At 45.9% G+C, this 16,829-nt stretch overlaps 1 protein-coding gene across 1 annotated transcript in view; it reads left to right on the top strand.

Moving 5' to 3' along the window:
* DNER (delta/notch like EGF repeat containing) overlaps positions 1-16,829 on the top strand; it is a 188,960-nt gene that overhangs the window by 165,047 nt on the left and 7,084 nt on the right. The window contains exon 9 of the mRNA XM_004701820.2: positions 8,194-8,307. Coding sequence (XP_004701877.1) covers positions 8,194-8,307 — 114 coding nt within the window. The remainder of the gene's footprint in view (positions 1-8,193; positions 8,308-16,829) is intronic.

Genomic DNA, 16,829 nt, shown 5'->3' with positions numbered 1-16,829 from the left:
ATCCATCTGATGTCATCAATGATAGTCCTTGTTCCAAACCCTCTTCTGAATCCAGCCTGAGCCTCTGGAAGCCCCCTCTTACTGTACTGCTGAAACCATTGTTGGATGATCTTCAGAAAGTTTTACTTGCATGTGATACTAATGATATTGTTCTATGATTTGCACATTCTGTTGGGTACACGCGGGGATCTCTTCCAGTCAGTTGGCCAGGTAGCTAGCTGTCTTCCAAATTTCTTAGCATAGAAGATTGAGGGCTTCCAGTGCTTCATCAGCCTGTTGAAACATTTCAATTAGGATTCTGTCAATTTCTAGAGCCTTATTTTTGGTTAATGCCATCGGTGCTGCTTAGATTTCCTCCAGTGCCATTGGTTCTTGATCATATGTTACCTCCTGAAATGGTGGAATTTCTACCAGTTGTTGTTGTTTGGGATTCTGTGTATTCGGTCCACTTTCTCTCGATGCTTCTGTTATCGTTCAATCTTTTGTCCATGAAGTCTTTCAAGATTGCAACTCGAGGCTTGAGTTTTCAGTTTAAAAGATATACTGAGCGTCTTCTTCCTTTTGGGTCCCTAACTCTAGGTCTTTGCAGATTTCATTGTAATACTTTACTTTGTGCTCTTGAGCTGCCTTTTGAAATGTTCTGTTCAGGTTTTTGACTTCATCCTTCCTTCCATGTGCCTCAGCTACTCCATGATGCAGAGCATGTTTCTGAGGTTCTTCCGACATCCACGTCCATCTATTCTTCCTTTCTTGTCCCTTTAACGACCTTTTGCTTTCTTCACGAATGCTGTTCTTGATGTCCCCCACAACTCCTCAAGCCTTTTTCATTAGCCTTGAATGCCGGAAAAATGTGTTTTGGGCATTTTTTTTCAAAATTCAGGTAGTGTATCTTGGTCAGATGCTACCTCAAGTTCATATTTTGGCTTTTGTGAACTTGTTTTCATCTTCTTCAACTTCAGTCTGAACTTCCATCTGAGCGACTGGTGGTCTTTTCCAAGTTGACCCTGGCCTGGTTTTAGCTGCTGATATTGAGCTTCTCCCTGGTCCCTTCCCACAGATGTAGCTAGTTTGATTTCTGTGTCTTCCATCTGGAGGAAGTATTTGCAATGAAAAGGTTGTTGGTCTTGCCAAATGCTGTCATGCGATCTCCAGCTTTGTTTCTATCTCCAAGACGATATTTTCCAACTGTTGTTCCTTCCTCATTCTTTCTGACTTTCGCTTTCCCTTCTCCAATCATTATCAGTGCATCTTGATTGCATGTGTGATCAATTTCAGATGGAAGACTTTGGTCGAATTCTTTCTTTCTCACTAGCTTTTGTGGTTGCTGCACAAATCTGAGTCACAGTTGTGTGGACTGGACTCACTTGTATACCGAGAGACATTGTCCTATCACAGGGAGCACTGTACTGTAAGAGCAGTCATGCTCAGTGTGTCAAACCAGGCCATTGAAGGTTTCCTTCCTGTTCATTGACCCTCTACTTTTTGTCTCTTCACAGGTTGTCCAAAGTACATGAAACCCAGGCTCACCACCCTGGCTTCTAAGCAGGCAATCTTGTGACGATCTTAAGCCCAAACCCAAACCCACTGTGATGCTGTCAAATTCCTCAGACTGCAAATCTTAACTTGAGCAGTCAGTTTCATTTTTTGGCTGGTGGGTTTGAACCACTGACCTTGCATCCCAATCCACAGTGCCTCCATGGCTCCTTTTCACTATGATCGTTATCTATTAATGTGTAACAAATAAAGACACATCAGTGGCTGAACATAGTAATAGTCGTCACCTGACCATTTCTGTCAGTGAGACGTTTAAGCTCTGGCTCACTGGACGTCCTGCTCCAGGTTTCTGGAAGCTGAAATCAAGGTCTTGGCTGGGGCTGTGTGCTCCTTTGGAGACTTGGTGAGGGGCAGGGTCTACTCTAGGCTCTCTCAGTTTGTCTCAGGCTCTCTCCGGAGAATTTCTTTCCTCAAGGCTATAGAATTCACTAGTGCTAGCTTCTTCAAAGCCAGCAAAAACAACAAAAACCAAACCAGAGAGGGCCTCTGCTGCTTCCTCTGGTGAGCTTCAGGGAAGCCCTGGGCCCTCTTCTTGGTTTTCCCTGATTACACCAGACCCGCCCAAGATAATGACTCAGAATCTACCAATTAAGGACCTTAATTGCAGCTTTAACAGTTCTTCCTCTTTGTCATGTTGCTCTTGGCTGGAAGCTCACGTTTGAGGGGCTTTAGAGGCAGACCTTGGAGATACTGCTGGGTTCCGATTCAGACCACCACTCACTCGCTGCCATCCACTTGATTCTGATTCATAGCAACCCTAGAGGCTAGGGTAGATGACTCCTGTGGGTTTCCGAGGCAGTAACTCCTTACAGGAGTGGGAAGTTTTATCTTTTTCCTTTGGAGTGGCTGGTAGTTTTGAACTGCTGACCTTGTGGTTAGCAACCCAGCTCACAACCAGCTACACCACCAGGGCTGCACAGTAAAGCAATATTCACAACAAAGAGAGTCACACAGCCTTTTATTTTTGGCTTTCCAGTGCATATAAAGTTACATTTATGGGAGGGTGGGGGAGGGAGGGGGGAAAAAGAGGAGCTGATACCAAGGGCTCAAAAAATGTTTTGAAAATGATGCTGGCAGCATATGTACAAATGTGCTTGATACAATTGATGTATGGATTATTATAAGATCTGTAAGAGCTCCCGATAAAATGATTTATATTTTTAAATGTTATGTTTACAGTAGACTGTAGTCCATGAAGTGTGCAGTAACATTATCCAAACTTTGAAATATTATAAGGATGGCCAAAATGCGATGCAGGGATGTGATATGAGCACATGCTTTTGGAAGACTTGTGCCCATCCATCACAAGCCTTCAGTTTGTAAGACAAGAAGACAGCAAAGAAGGGTGCAATGAGGAAAAGTGTATGTACACACAGCTCTGACTCACTTGAGGGGGGGGGCAGGAGGATGGCCCTGGGGGCTCCTGCTGCACTTAAAAGTTTTTCATTTTAGACAGAACCCCTGACTTAGAGAGGAGAGGGAGTTTGGAAGGGATAAGAAGGCAGGCAACTGCATGACAGGGCTCACCCCCACGGAGAGGCAGTGTTTCTTTAGCTTGCTGCGCTTATGAGGGCTAGGTTCAAGTTTTGAAAGGTTGTTAAAAACAACAAGGACATCTCAAGAGAGACAGCAGTAAATGGTAGAGATTTTCAACAACAAAATGGTGGGGACGTGGGGAGAGAAAGTGGAATGGAAAAAGCATGAACAGAGAGACTCAAAGCCCAAATTAAACTCACTGCTGTCTTGTTGATTCCAGTTCACAGTGGCCTCACAGGGCAGGGTAGAACTGCTGCTGTGGGTTTCTGAGAGTAGAAAGCCTCAACTTTCTCTGGCAGCGAGGCAGGTGGTTTCGAACTATTGGCCTTGCAGTTAGCAGCCCAATGCATAACCAGTACACCACGATGCCACCAGATGAGGATTCATCTTGCTTTTTGAATTGCTTCACCCAAGCTCAGAGACTCAAATGATTCCTCTGGATCCCCAGGCGATTCTTACATATACATAAGATCTGGTTAGAATGCAGATTCAGATTCCGCATACCTGGGTGGGGAGGCAAATTCTCAGCAGGGGATCAGACCCTGGCCAAATGGATGGTTTTTCAGTTTCCCAAGTAATCATGATGACTGCATTGCGACGACATCGCGGATTCCTAATTAGTACGACTGGTGTTAATTCTAAAATTAACCTTTGGGAAGAGGCCTGTTGGAATGAAAACCTTCTCAGAGACATTGCCTTTCCATCCCTTAATCTGAAAAGTCTGACTTTTTATTAGTTTTGACTGCATTGCCATTTATTTTTGCTTGAGACTAAACACACACTTTGTAATCGTGCGTGCTACACCTTTTGCCAATGGGTGATGCGTACACCCTTGCACAGTCTGACTTGGAAGTGGGGATCTGGTTTCCCTGACAAAATAGGGTGTTTGAGAGGCCGATCTGAAATGGCGGCCTACTTCTCTGACATTCCTGCCTGCGTGTCAGCCAAAGTGCATTGGCTGTCACCCCTCTTGAAGACAGGGCCCTAGTGTCTACTGGCCATTTCTTCTACACAGGAAGACCTGGCCTATGTTCTGAAGGGCCTCCAAGATGGCAGGGGATCGGAAGGGGATGAGGATCAGGCCAGAGGAGTTAGAATTGGACAGAGGGAGCTCTAGAACCATCAGAGTCCCAGCATGCTCCCAAGACACAAAGGGAGAAGAAACCCCTTTCTTCCGTCTGGGGCGAGCCTGGCTCAGCTGTCCAGAGAAAGGATATTTGAGTTGGCATTTCACAGACCAGTCATACAGACCAGGTAAAGTCAAGGGTGGAGGACAGGGTGAATGAAGGAAGGCATTTTTATCAGGGTAAGGAGCAGGGAGACCTTGGGCCTTGGGGGTGGTAGGAGGCTGTAGGGAGGTGGGGCACTGGCCCCTAAGGAGGGGTCCCATCAGCAGCTTGCCTCTGTGTGCCCTCTCTGAGTTGCTCTTTTCCAATTGACAACAGAACACTATGGCAAATACTGCTTTAGAGGGATTAGCAAGGCTTAGTGTAGAGACATAAGCAGTCTTTGTTCCCCCTGGGGGCTTTCAGCCCACGTTGCCTCCTGCACTCCTGTTTCTGTGGTGCTCCACCTTTATCCCTTCCTGGCACTGCCAGAAAAGCCTCAGTGGAGGCTCAAGGGCTGGGTCTCTTTATCTTCTGAAAAATAGAAATGACAAAGGGACCAATCATTTTCCCCAAGAAACCCCAGCAGATTGGAATGGCTTATCATCTTGGGGGTTCTCACAAAATCTATCTTCTTGAAGATCTGAAGGCAAGAGGGCTTCCATGGTTAGCCTGGAATTGGCTTTGCAGCCTGAAGTGGAACATGGAGTCTCTGGCTTGCTAACATGCATGCTGACATTGTGTTATCCAGGCCAGATGAGTGAAGATCAGGCGGTTTCGGAAAGCTCAGGGAGAAAGGGAAGGGAAAGATAATGAAAATCCCCAAGGATTTTCTTTGGCCTCCCGATATGTTCCTATCACTCCAGGAAAGGTCAGCTTGGAATGGCCTTGCTTTATGTCCAATGGAAAATGTTCTTCTTGACTTTCAGAAATCTTCTGGCCATAGTTGCATTTCCCAGCCCAGCCGAAGGCCTTTGCTGTTGTTGTGGTTCTCATTCCTCAGTCCCTCGGGAGCCTGGACGAATGCGAGTGCTTGCTTCACAGAGAAGCATGTAGAAACAGAAAAGATACATCTGTCTTTTACTCACTCTGAGGAGCCCCTGCTACTTGGGGATCTGCGAGAAAATGGAATCAGAGGTTTCTCAGAGAAGAGGCCTGTATCTGTAGGACTTCTCCAGAGAAACCAAATCTATGTGTGTGCGTGTGTATGCTTTTGTATACTACTTATTTTTACATGCTCTGTATGTATATAGAGGAGCCCTGGTGGTGTAGTGGTTATGCGTTGGGCTGTGAGCTGCATGGTTGACAGTTCAAAACTACCAGCAACTCTGAGGAACAAAGACATGGCTTTCTACTCCTGTAAATAATTGCAGTCTCAGAAACACACAGGGGGTCACTATGAGTAAGCATTGGCTCAATGGCAGTGAGTTTGAGTTTTATATATGTATATAAAAAAGAATGACAATCTCTGAATCCCACAGGGAATAATTCTACCCTGTCCTATAAGGTTATCTGAGTCACAATTGGCTTGATGACAGTGAATTTGGTTTAGGATATATATATATATATACACACACACACATATATAATCATACATGTATACAATCTTATATATGTATGCAAAATATTATATATTTATATCTCCAAAATATCATATATAAAAATTATATATACATCATTAGAATTTATTTATATACACCAAAAACTCTGACCTGAGCTCTCTGCCATCGAGGTGATGCTGATATATACATATATATCGAGAAGGAACTTGGTCAATTGATTATTGACTTGATGGAAATTGTCTAAAGTGATTTTGGGGGTCTGACAAGTCTGCAGTCTGTAGGACAGGCAGGATCTCTTCATGATGGACTTTTCTCTCCCGGAAATCACATTTTCTTTCTCAGGCCTTCAGCTCATTGGCCGAGGCTTTGCCCAAATTAGCAGGGTTATTTCCTTTTCCTGAGCATCAACTGACTGTGGTTGTTCATCCCACATACAACAGAGCTGCACAACAACACTCACGCTAGTGTCCGAGCCAACAACTGGGACACACAAACTGAACCAGTCCATGCTGCCTCCTGGCAACCGCATGCCACCGAGCAGGACGGCTGAATGGGGCCCCTACTGCGGTCTTCTGCACCAAAGAGAAGACCACCACGTGCAGAGAAAGTGCCCGCTCCTTGCTAAACTAGTTTGGCTTTGTATATTATCATGCATCCTAGAATGGATTGGGATGCCCGACGTCATAAAGGTAGAGAGGCCAGCAATACCTGGCAGAGGGGGGCGGGGCTGCAGGAAGAAAAGGCAGACAGCAATCTGAAAGGCTCTGCAGACAAATCTCTGGCTGAGTTTTGTGGCTAGAGGGAGGAAGAGGGGCAGGAGGAAAAACAACCATGCTCAGATGCCCTCCCTGGTTGAAAGACGCACGAGGCAGGCTCTGTTTCTCCCACCTCCTTCCCTTCTCTTGATCCCTACTTCTGAAGGCATTGAACTAGCAATGAAAAGACTGCTTTGTTCCAGCAAGCATGATTTCAGTGAGTGAAAGATGAGGATGAGTCATGATTGGGTGTGGCGGTACCTTGCGCACCATGAGCTCAGCCATGAAGCGGAGAACACATTAAGTAAATCCCATTCAGTTATTCTTTGCTTTTGCTTATTTTTCTCTCGGGGCCCCAGGGAAGGGTAAGAATTCCATTATGTACATTTCTGTCCGGAGCAGAATATAATTCATCATCCTCTCCAAAAGGGTGTAGGCTGCAGAGACGAGAGAGACCAGCTCGTTCACTCCCCCCATGTTCCAGTATGATCCCAGCAGGAAGCCTACCTTTCAAATAGTATTGTCCTGCTGCCCCCCCCCCGCCAATGTTTAAAAAAATAAAATTATAGGATAACATATAAAATCAAGTTTTCTGCCACCAGGTCAATTCCAACGGGGTCATTCTATACAACAGCCCAGAACTGCCCCATAGGGTTTCTAAGGCTGTACATCTTTACAGAAGGGCCACCTCTTTCTCCTCTTGGGCAACTGGTGGGCTTGAACCAGTAACCTTTCCATCAGCAGTTGAGCACTTAATTTCCGTGCCACAAGGGTTCTTGTAAGGAACCCAAACCAAAAAACAAAACCAAATTCACTGCTATACAGTCAATTCAGTTCTGACATATGGAGACCCGTGTAAGACAGGAAGTACTGTCCCTGCGGATTTTGGGAGACTAACTCTTTACTGGTGTAGAAAGACTCATCTTTCTCCCTCCAGGCAGCTGATGTTGTGTTAGCATTCCAACACGTAACCTTCAAGATAATATATACAGCGCCCCCCTCCCTTTTAAATCATTGTATTGAGTGCTCGTGCAACTCTGATCACAATCTCTCCATCCATCCATTGTGTCCAGCGCATTTAAATCCTCAACATAGAAATATGGAGACACAAAAGTGTAAGGAGACTACATTTCTTCTCATCTCTATTTCAGGGAGGATAATTGGTGTTTTTCGATATGCACATAGGTGCACACATATACATATACTTTTTTATATATGTAAATGGGAAACTGCTTCTTTGAATGAAAACTTTTTCCTTGTTGCTGTATCCTTTCGTATCTTGCCGTGGCCGGTCTGAGCTTGCACCCTGTGAAGCAAATACCAGCTATGGGTGAGGATTGAAGGCAACTTCAAATCTCAGCTGCCTTGTGGCCTTAGATTCTTTGCCTCAGTTTCCTCATCTGTAAAACAGGAGGGTGAGGGCATTTATCACGTAGCTGTGTTGCCAGGATTAAGTTCAACTTAAAGCCAACAGCAGAACTTCTGGAACCAGGGTGGCCCCGGGACACATCAACTTTCACATAGAGTACACTAAAGTGTGCACACACAGACATACACACACACACAGACACACACACACAGCTTGCCTGTCATCTCAGACTGTTGGAACACTTTACTCTTCACGCCACAGACTCGAGGATCCCTTAATGAGTCACCTGTTTCTCATTTGTATCTCCACAGGAGGGCACTGCGAGCTGCACAAGGACCCCTGTGCCAACGTCAGCTGTCTGAACGGGGGCACGTGTGACAGCGAAGGGCTCAACGGCACGTGCGTGTGTGCACCGGGCTTTGCAGGCAAGTGATGGGGCACTGAGCTTCCTCCTTTACCACGAGGTCCCCAAGATCACAGATGGTAGAAAAGGAGCCCCTCCCTGTGCATAAGGGACTTCAAAGTACCACGGGCAAGTGCAGCCGGCATTGCTTGGGTGAAAATCCACTTTAAGAGGACGGGCTGTGTTCTCAGCGGACTCAGCTTCTCTGAAGTCCGCTCTGGGTACTTGCTCTTGCAGAGACAGAGGCTGCCAAAGCCAGAGTGTCAAAGCTTGAGAGAGAAGCCATGATGCGAATACCTGTAAAAGGACCCTGTTCATGGAAGTAAGAAGAGGAAGAGAATGATCACGCGTGCTTTCTCGAGAACTGCATCCAGCTTCCTTCCGGTTGTTTTACTGAAAGACGTAAAAGTGATAGGGTTTTGTTGACGCCGGGAAGTAGGGAGAGATAGTCCACGCACAGGGTCTATGGTTTGTGAAAGTACAGGGGCTGTGTCGTTAGGTTTCATCCGCTTGGCTCTGCTTTGTGGCCCCTTTATGGACAACAGAATGAAAGGATGCGCGGCCCCGTACCGTCTGTACAACCGTTGTTATACTTGAATGCATGGCTGTGCCCCTGTGTTCTTTGATTGATGCCCAACCTAGAGACTCCTCTTCCCGCGCCCTATCCCTGCCATCTCGTGACCGATAGGGTTTTTCATGGACTGAGTTTTGGGAGTAAACCAGCAGGCCTTCTTCTGAGTCTGTCCACTAACAGTGACCCTCTTTGTCCTTGAAATGCTGGTAATTTCAGTGGTTTCTAGGTTCCACTGAGTCGGTTCTGACCCATAGCCACCCTATGCACCCCGGAACAACACACCCTGCGTGGCCTTGCACCCTCCTCACCATTGTCTCTCTGCCGGAGTGCACTGCTGCAGCCACTGTGCCCATCCATCTCATTGAGGGTCTTCCTCTTTTTGCTGCCCCTCTGCTTCACCAAGCATGCTGTCCTTCCTTATCAGCTCCCCATGACCCCCAATCTCCCCTGCTATAGCCCTATGGAGTTATTGATCTAATTACAGTTTCTATGGATTTACCTATCCTGGATTTCATGTGGAGAAAATCATACAAAAACCCCCAACCACAAAAAACGAACTAGAACACAGAAGGACCTCCACCCAAGAGAAAGCAGACGATAACAGAAACTAGAACACATTAAACGTGGGTGGTAAGGGACAACAAGTGATAAGATTTAAATGTCAACTCACCGTCTCCGCAGTACTCCCCTTTCCGATGCACTCTGCTTGAGCGCAAGACTATTCACGTCTCCAGTCGATGGTGTGAGGGAGTTCAGTGGAGGCGATGTCTGCACGGAGACTCGGCAGGTGGATTTTGTTTTTTTTCTGCAAGCTGGGTACTCGGAATTTAAGCTCTAATCTTAGATTTTATTGTTTAAAAATCCTTGGATTACCTAGGTTGTGCACTCCTTCCATTCCACTTTGGGTCCTGTATGGTTGACTTTTGGGAGGATGACATTCTCCATAGATATTATTATCATTATCATACTACAGATCTGTCTGTTGCCTGTCTGGAAAGTAACTCCCAAGGGTGGGTCCAGTTTTGAAGGGTATCTAGAGGCCATGGTCTTGGGGGTTCCACCAGTCTCTATCAGACCAGAAAGTCTAATCATTTTTATGAATTTCAATTTTATTCTACATTTTTTTCTCCAATCCTGCTCATGGCTTTCTACTGTGATCCCTATCAGAGTAGTCAGTTTTGATAGCTGGGCATCATCTATATATTTTGGTCTCTGTGGGAAGAAAAGATACAATCTTTTCTTCAGAATATTTAGCAGATCTTCAACTGCCCATTCAACATCTTCTCTTGGTGTTGCAAAGACACCCCAAGGTCGTAGGGGTTCTTCTCCTTTCTTCCTTGTAATATTTGCCAGCTCATTATATGATATCATTATCCCCCCAAAGAACCCTGGTCATGAAGCAGAAATGTGCTCAGCTGCTAACTGAAAGGTGGTGCTGCAGCAGAAAGACCTGGTGATCCATTCTATTAGAGATGACCACCGGAAACCCTACGGAGAAGCTCTGCTCTGTCACACGGGATCTCTAAGTCAACATCAATTCAATGGTATCAACCAGCAATCAATCAAACAAACAAAAGTACTGCCATCGAGTTGATGGTGACAGATCAGTGTGGTACCAGTGAGTTTTTGAGACTGAAACTGTTTGCACGAGTAGAAAGCCCCATCTCTTTCCCGAGGAGCAGCTGGTGGTTTTGAACTGCTGACCTTGCAGTGAGCAGCCCAACTCATCACCCTTAGTCCAAGAGGGCTCCATCACCAACAGCAACTATCATTTCAAGTTATTCTGGCTGAAAACTGGGAACCATCGTGATGATCTCTTCCTCATCCTCACCTGCACATAACGAACAAGGTTCCCTGAACAACACTGAGCATGTTTCAGCTCTTTCCGGAGCCCGTACCTGCCCGCCTTCACCTCCTGCTTGCCCCAGTGTGAACCCTTCTAATTGAATTTCCACACCTCTCCTTCCCTTACAAATTCATTCTCCACTTAGGAGAGATCTTATAAAATGGACATTGAATCTTTTTTTATATAAAATGGTAATTGAATCCCTCCCTGCTTATAACCTCATATTGGCATTCCATTGTCCTTAGGAAAAAGATTACACTGAAGGACAAGGGAAGAGCAAGTGATCTAAAATCTATGGCAAGGAGGGCATAGGATGCCTGGGGTGGGGGAAGGGGGCTTCATCAAGGGCAATGTAGCCCAGAGGAATTACTGAAACCTGAACAAATACTGAGCATGATAAAGGGACAAGAGGAAAGTAAAAGGAAATAGAGGAAAGAACTAGGAGGCAAAGGACATTTATAGAGGTCTAAATAAAGGCATGCACATATGTAAATACATTTACATATAATGATAGGGGAATAGATCTATGTATACATATTTATTTATAAAGTATTAAGGCAGCAGATGGACATTGGGCCTCCACTCAAGTACTTCCTTAATTCAAGAACACTGTTCTACTAACCTGGCACCCTGTGATGCTCACCTTCCCTGACATGATTGCTGAAGACAAAATCAGTGCATAAGCAAATGTGGTGAAGAAAGCTGATGGTGCCTGGCTATCCAAAGATATAGCGTCTGGGGTCTTAAGGGCTTGAAGATTAACAAGCATCTATCTAGCTGAGAAGCAACAAAGCCCACATGGAAGAAGCACACCAACCTGTGTGATCATGAGGTGTCCATGGGATCAGGTATCAAGCATCAAAGACACAAAACAAAACAAAAAAATCATGTTGATGTGAATGTAGAGGGGGTGGGGCATAGTGGAGACCCAAAGCCCATCAGTGGTCAATTGGACATCCCCTGTCAGAAGGGCCACAAGGAAGGGACTAGCCAGTCAGGGTGCAGTATAGCACTGAGGAAACACACACCTTTCCTCTAGTTCTTAAATGCTCCCCACATATGATGACCCCATTTCTACCTTACATATCTGGCTAGACCAGAACATGTACACTGTTACAGATAAGAGCTTACATCACAGGGAATCCAGAACAGATAACTGCGTCCCGTTTCCCCCCCCCCACCACCAATAACGAGAGTCGCAATATTAGGAGGGTAGGGGAAGGGTGGGTGAGGGAGTAAGAGGAAACCAATCACAGTGATCAATATATAACCCCCTGCCAGGGAGACAGACAACAGAAAAGTGGGTGAAGGGAGGCATTGGTCAGTGTAAGACATGAAAAAATATCTATATATAAATTATCAAGGGTTCGTGAGGGAGGGGAAAATTGAGGAGCTGATACCAAGGGCTCAAGTAGAAAGAGTTTTGCAAATGATGATGGCAACATATGTACAGATGTGCTTGACACAATGGATAGATGTATGGATTGCGATAAAAGCTGTAAGAGCCCCCAATAAAATGATTTATTAAAAAAAAAAGAAAGAAGAAGATTAGAATCCCTAACTGGGACTTCAAGGCCCAGGCAGTCCCTCCAGCCTTGTCCTGGGCACCACTGCAGTCACCATCGCAGGTTCCCGCCTCCAGCTCCTGCCTCCCAGCTCTCCTGCTCCCTGATCAGTTAGCGCTCCGCATGTGCATTCATTTCTTTTCCCTCTGACGCCTGATGTAGTTTGTCTCATTCATTGCAGTAGGGTCAAAGGCCACCCTGACTGATCTGTGAATTTCCCCAAACTCCTGATGTTTCAGCCAGCAGAGGGCCATAGACGATCCCCTAAGGATGTGGGGAGGGTCATGCTAGCAATGCTCCTTATGGACACTGGTTTCACACGATGCCTCATGAGGAAAGGACGCCCGTATCCCAAGATCAAGGGAGGAGCCATGGTGGGTTACACATTGAGCTGCTAAACACAAGATCAGAGGTTCCAACCCACCAGCTGCTCCTCTGGAGAAACGTGAGACTTTCTGTGTCTGTAAAGATTTATGGCCTCAGAAACCTCCCCCAGGGCAAGTTCTCTTCTCCCATCGGGTCGCTCTGAGTCAGAATTGTTCAGTGACAGTGAGTTCATGTTTTGTTTTGTTTTTTGTGGGTTTTTTTTTGGTACACTTTTTGACACTGCTGCCCACATTCAATTGTGTTCACTCTGTGCATTATTCTTGTAAGAACCTTAAAAAATTATGAATGTGCTCCTCCCCCACCTTCCCTGAACATCTGTGATGGTTTCAACCCTTTTAATTCTACATGTGTTATACATGCCAAAGACTTCATGGCTCTTCCTTTTAACTTAAACAATCACACATCGTGTGTATATATGTGTGTGTGTGTATAGATAGATAGATAGATAGATAGATAGATAGATAGATAGATAGATAGATAGATAGATAGATAGATAGATCTTACATGCATGAGGGGGCTTTGAAAGGTCATGGAGTAATTCTGTTCTCTCTTAATTCCATTTCCCACAAATTCTTCTGCCTATAGGGTCACTCTATTCAGAACTCCTCAATGGGAGTGGGTTTTAAGTGGTGAGTGGCATCAATCGGTGGCATTACTGAACAGAGCTCAGGTTAATTTCTTGGCTAAGGCCGTGTCTGCAGGATTCTGTCTTGTTGAACCACCCGGTGAAAGCTCCCGATTCAGTACCAGTGTTTACCAAGATCGGTGCTGTGTGGACTCTGCTTCTCCTTCTCCTTCTTCTTTTTCTTCTTCTTCTTCTTCCTCCTCCTCCTCCTCCTCTTCTTCTTCTCTGGCATTTTCTAATTTATCCTAGAAAAGATGCAGCATTAAGTGGCACACTTGTTAATTTGCATAGGAACTACTAAATGTGATTCCTCTAAAAAGCAGTAGGTTAGAAAGAAGAGATAAAATGCCCTAAACTTCAGCTCCTGCTTTTCCATTTCTGCCAAGAAGAAATATCTTTTGTTCTCTCCATACGTGTTATTCCAGCACAGCAATGATGCAAAAATAATTGATTTTTCACCCACTCACATGTTAAAAAAAATAGGCAAGTCCATAGGTCAGTTGGCTCTGTCCAGTATAAAGATGCCCGAGGCAATTGTTAGTACAGGGAGATCATATCATATACTAAGAACTCCTCTGATGAAAAAGCTGGGGTGCATATTGGTTGGAAGTGAAATGGGGAATCTCAGAAAAAAATGCATAAAAAGCATGATACTCTCAAGAGGGGAAACATGAATGAAACCAAGCTTGCTCTCAAGAGTTCAGGTTACAGAGGCAAACATCTTGCATAGGACTGAGGGGAAACGCAGGCCGTTCACTGGAAAAGGCCCTGTGATTAAGCACTCACCTGCGAACTAGAAGGCTTGCAGTTGGAAAGGGCTCTTAACCTACCCCCTTAGAGGAAACCAGTTCTCCTCTACCGCATGGCTTTTCTCTGTATCAGAGTCTGCTCGGCAGCACCAAACCACCCCATAATGCCGAGAACAGTAGCTCTTTTGGGGGATTTCTCCTCAGAGAATCCATTGAGTGGCTCCATCTTCACGCATTCCATTTTCCTGCCTCCAGCATGGGGTGTGGTGACGGCCCTAAATGGAGACCCACTGGGAGACCACTGATTACTTCCCCAAACTACGTTAGAACGCCTTGGAGATCCAAGACAGTACAGTCTGGCTGTCCTGGCCCTGGAATTCCGCACTTGTCTCCCCAGGGAAGCTCTGACCCAAGAGCAGGCTTCGGGACTACCCAAACCCAAAACCCCAACTCACTGCCACTGAGTCCGTTTTGACTCATGGCGACCCTATAGGGCTGAGTAGAACTGTCCCCTGGGAGTTACCGAGCCTTTAACTCTTTGCTGACGTAGAAAGCCCCATCTTTCTCCTGAGGAGCGACTGGGGGGGCTCTCAAACTGCTGAGCTCATGGTTAGCAGGCCAGGGCTCATAACTACTACGCCACCAGGGCTCCTGTAAGGACTGTCCGGGGTTTAAAAATCAAAAGGGTTTGGTGCTGACATGGGACTTCATGGGGCAGAACGGGCCTTTGCAGGGGCCCAGGCTGTAGAAATAAGAGACAGACAGCCCGCTCCTGTGGTAAAGGCTGCTGGACATCTTACTTCAGAATGTAGTCTCCAGAGAGTCTGTAAAGACAGCTCCTGTTGAGGAAATCCCTTAATTAAGCTCGCCTACCTAAATGGTTGGTGATTTGAGCTGCTATGTGTATTTCTCAGGGCACCTGATTTCACATCTTCAACGTTTCTCAGCATGCTCTTGTTTGCTCTCTTCAACTGGTCCACCTTGTAACGCCATTCTCAATAGGTTATTCTGTGCCCTCTCCCTCTCCCTCTCAGAGTGATTGCCCCGTTAATAGAGAGACAGCCTCTGAAATAGGTTCATAAGAGGTAATCAATTCCATGGCTCTTCTTTTTTTTTTTAAATCATTTTATTAGGGGCTCATACAACTCTTATCACAATCCATACACACATCAATTGTGTAAAGCACATTTATACATTCATTGCCCTCATCATTCTCAAAACATTTCCTCTCCACTTAAATCCACGGCTCTTCTATTGGCGTAAAAGACTGTATTTCTGGCCAGAAAACACATTCGCTCAGATACTCCTGAATCATCACCAAGCTGGTAGGAGCTCCACATTGTAAATGTTAGGCTCGTCAGATTTTGCTTTAAAAATAAAGGCGTCAGATGCCAGGGATGGAGAGAGTGTGAAATGGAACCAACCGCCGTGCGATCTCCTAGCAGGAGAGCAGTCTGGGATGGGTGGGGCATCTGGTGGGTTTTGTAAATGTGAGGTAAACCCACAGTCCAAAGAAAGCACATGGTGCCCACTCCATAAGACTGGAAGTCATGACCCAAGGAGACATGAAGTTATTGCCTTTTGAACATGGGCGGGCCCTTTGATGTTCTTCATTGCTTTTCCCTGTGATACCGCAGTGCTTGGCATTTAATTTTCATCCTTCTGTTCAGAGATTAGGCAAACAGAGAAGTTAAATTTTTTTTCTTTTGAGTTTCAAACATTTAAGAGAGAGAGCCAAGACGGAAAACCACACCCTCCTATCCAGTTTGTCCAAGAGGTCTCTCCAGTGAAGAAACATTTTCATTCCTACGTTGGTCCCTAGCGATAGCCACGTGATCCCGGGAAGATGGCTTTCTTTGTCCCAGTAACTTCTGTGAATGCCCGTGGATGTTTGCGTGGCAGTGATGGCATCGGTCCTGGGTTCTGCTTCTGTCTCACAGGCGCAAGGATGCCTTGAGAAGTTGGGTCAGGAGATGGCACAGCCTAGGGTCATGGTCTGCCTCCCTGAGGGAGGGCACACTCTGGGGGCTGGGAGCTTCCATCTGGATACCATTTCCCTGGGAAGGGGATTTTAAATCTCGGCTAACTCCAGATCCCACAGCAGCCTCCCTTTAGCTGAACCTGCTGCTCTCAGTTCCCTCACTCGAAGAATATGCAGACATCTGGACAGAGGGGTGAGTCTTCATAATCGATGCAGGCTGTATTGCACAGCTGTGAGGCATGGAGCTGCTAAACCATGAGGTCAGCTGTTCAAGCCCACCAGCCACTCCGTGGGAGAAAGAGGAAGTTGTGTGGTCCTGTAAAGATGGACAGGCTCAGAAATCTGATTGGGCTGCTGTGAGTCAGAATTGACTTGGTGGCAGTAGATTTTTGTGCTGCTTTGTTGTGGATGCACACAGCTAGGAATCCCTGGGGTGCATCAATGATTAACAGCTGGGCTGCCCCCCAGAATCTCTTGGAGGAAAGACCTGGGGATCCCCTTCTGAGAGATGAGTCATTGCAAACCCTGTGCGGCGCTGTTCTACTCTGACACGGGGGCACTGTGAGTTGGATTAACTCAGCAACAACGGTTGCTGTTATTTTTAATGTACCCAGTTATGCCCTAGATAGAACATTCCAGAAAACACCAAGTATTTCAAACATCCAGACTCACTCTCATACGTAACCAAACCAAACCAGACTTACTGCTGTCAAGTGAATTCCAACTCATTAGGACGCTATAGGGTTGAAATGCCCTTGTAGGTTTCAAAGACTGTCCATCTTGACAGGAGCAGACAGCCTCATCTTTCTCCCATGGA

The sequence above is a fragment of the Echinops telfairi genome, unplaced genomic scaffold (genome assembly GCF_000313985.2).
Source record: "Echinops telfairi isolate 266 unplaced genomic scaffold, ASM31398v2 ScPeMD7_3;HRSCAF=10, whole genome shotgun sequence".
NCBI classification, from domain to species: domain Eukaryota; kingdom Metazoa; phylum Chordata; class Mammalia; order Afrosoricida; family Tenrecidae; genus Echinops; species Echinops telfairi.
Note: the sequence above shows the minus strand (reverse complement) of the source record. Positions and strands in the feature narration are given on the sequence as shown.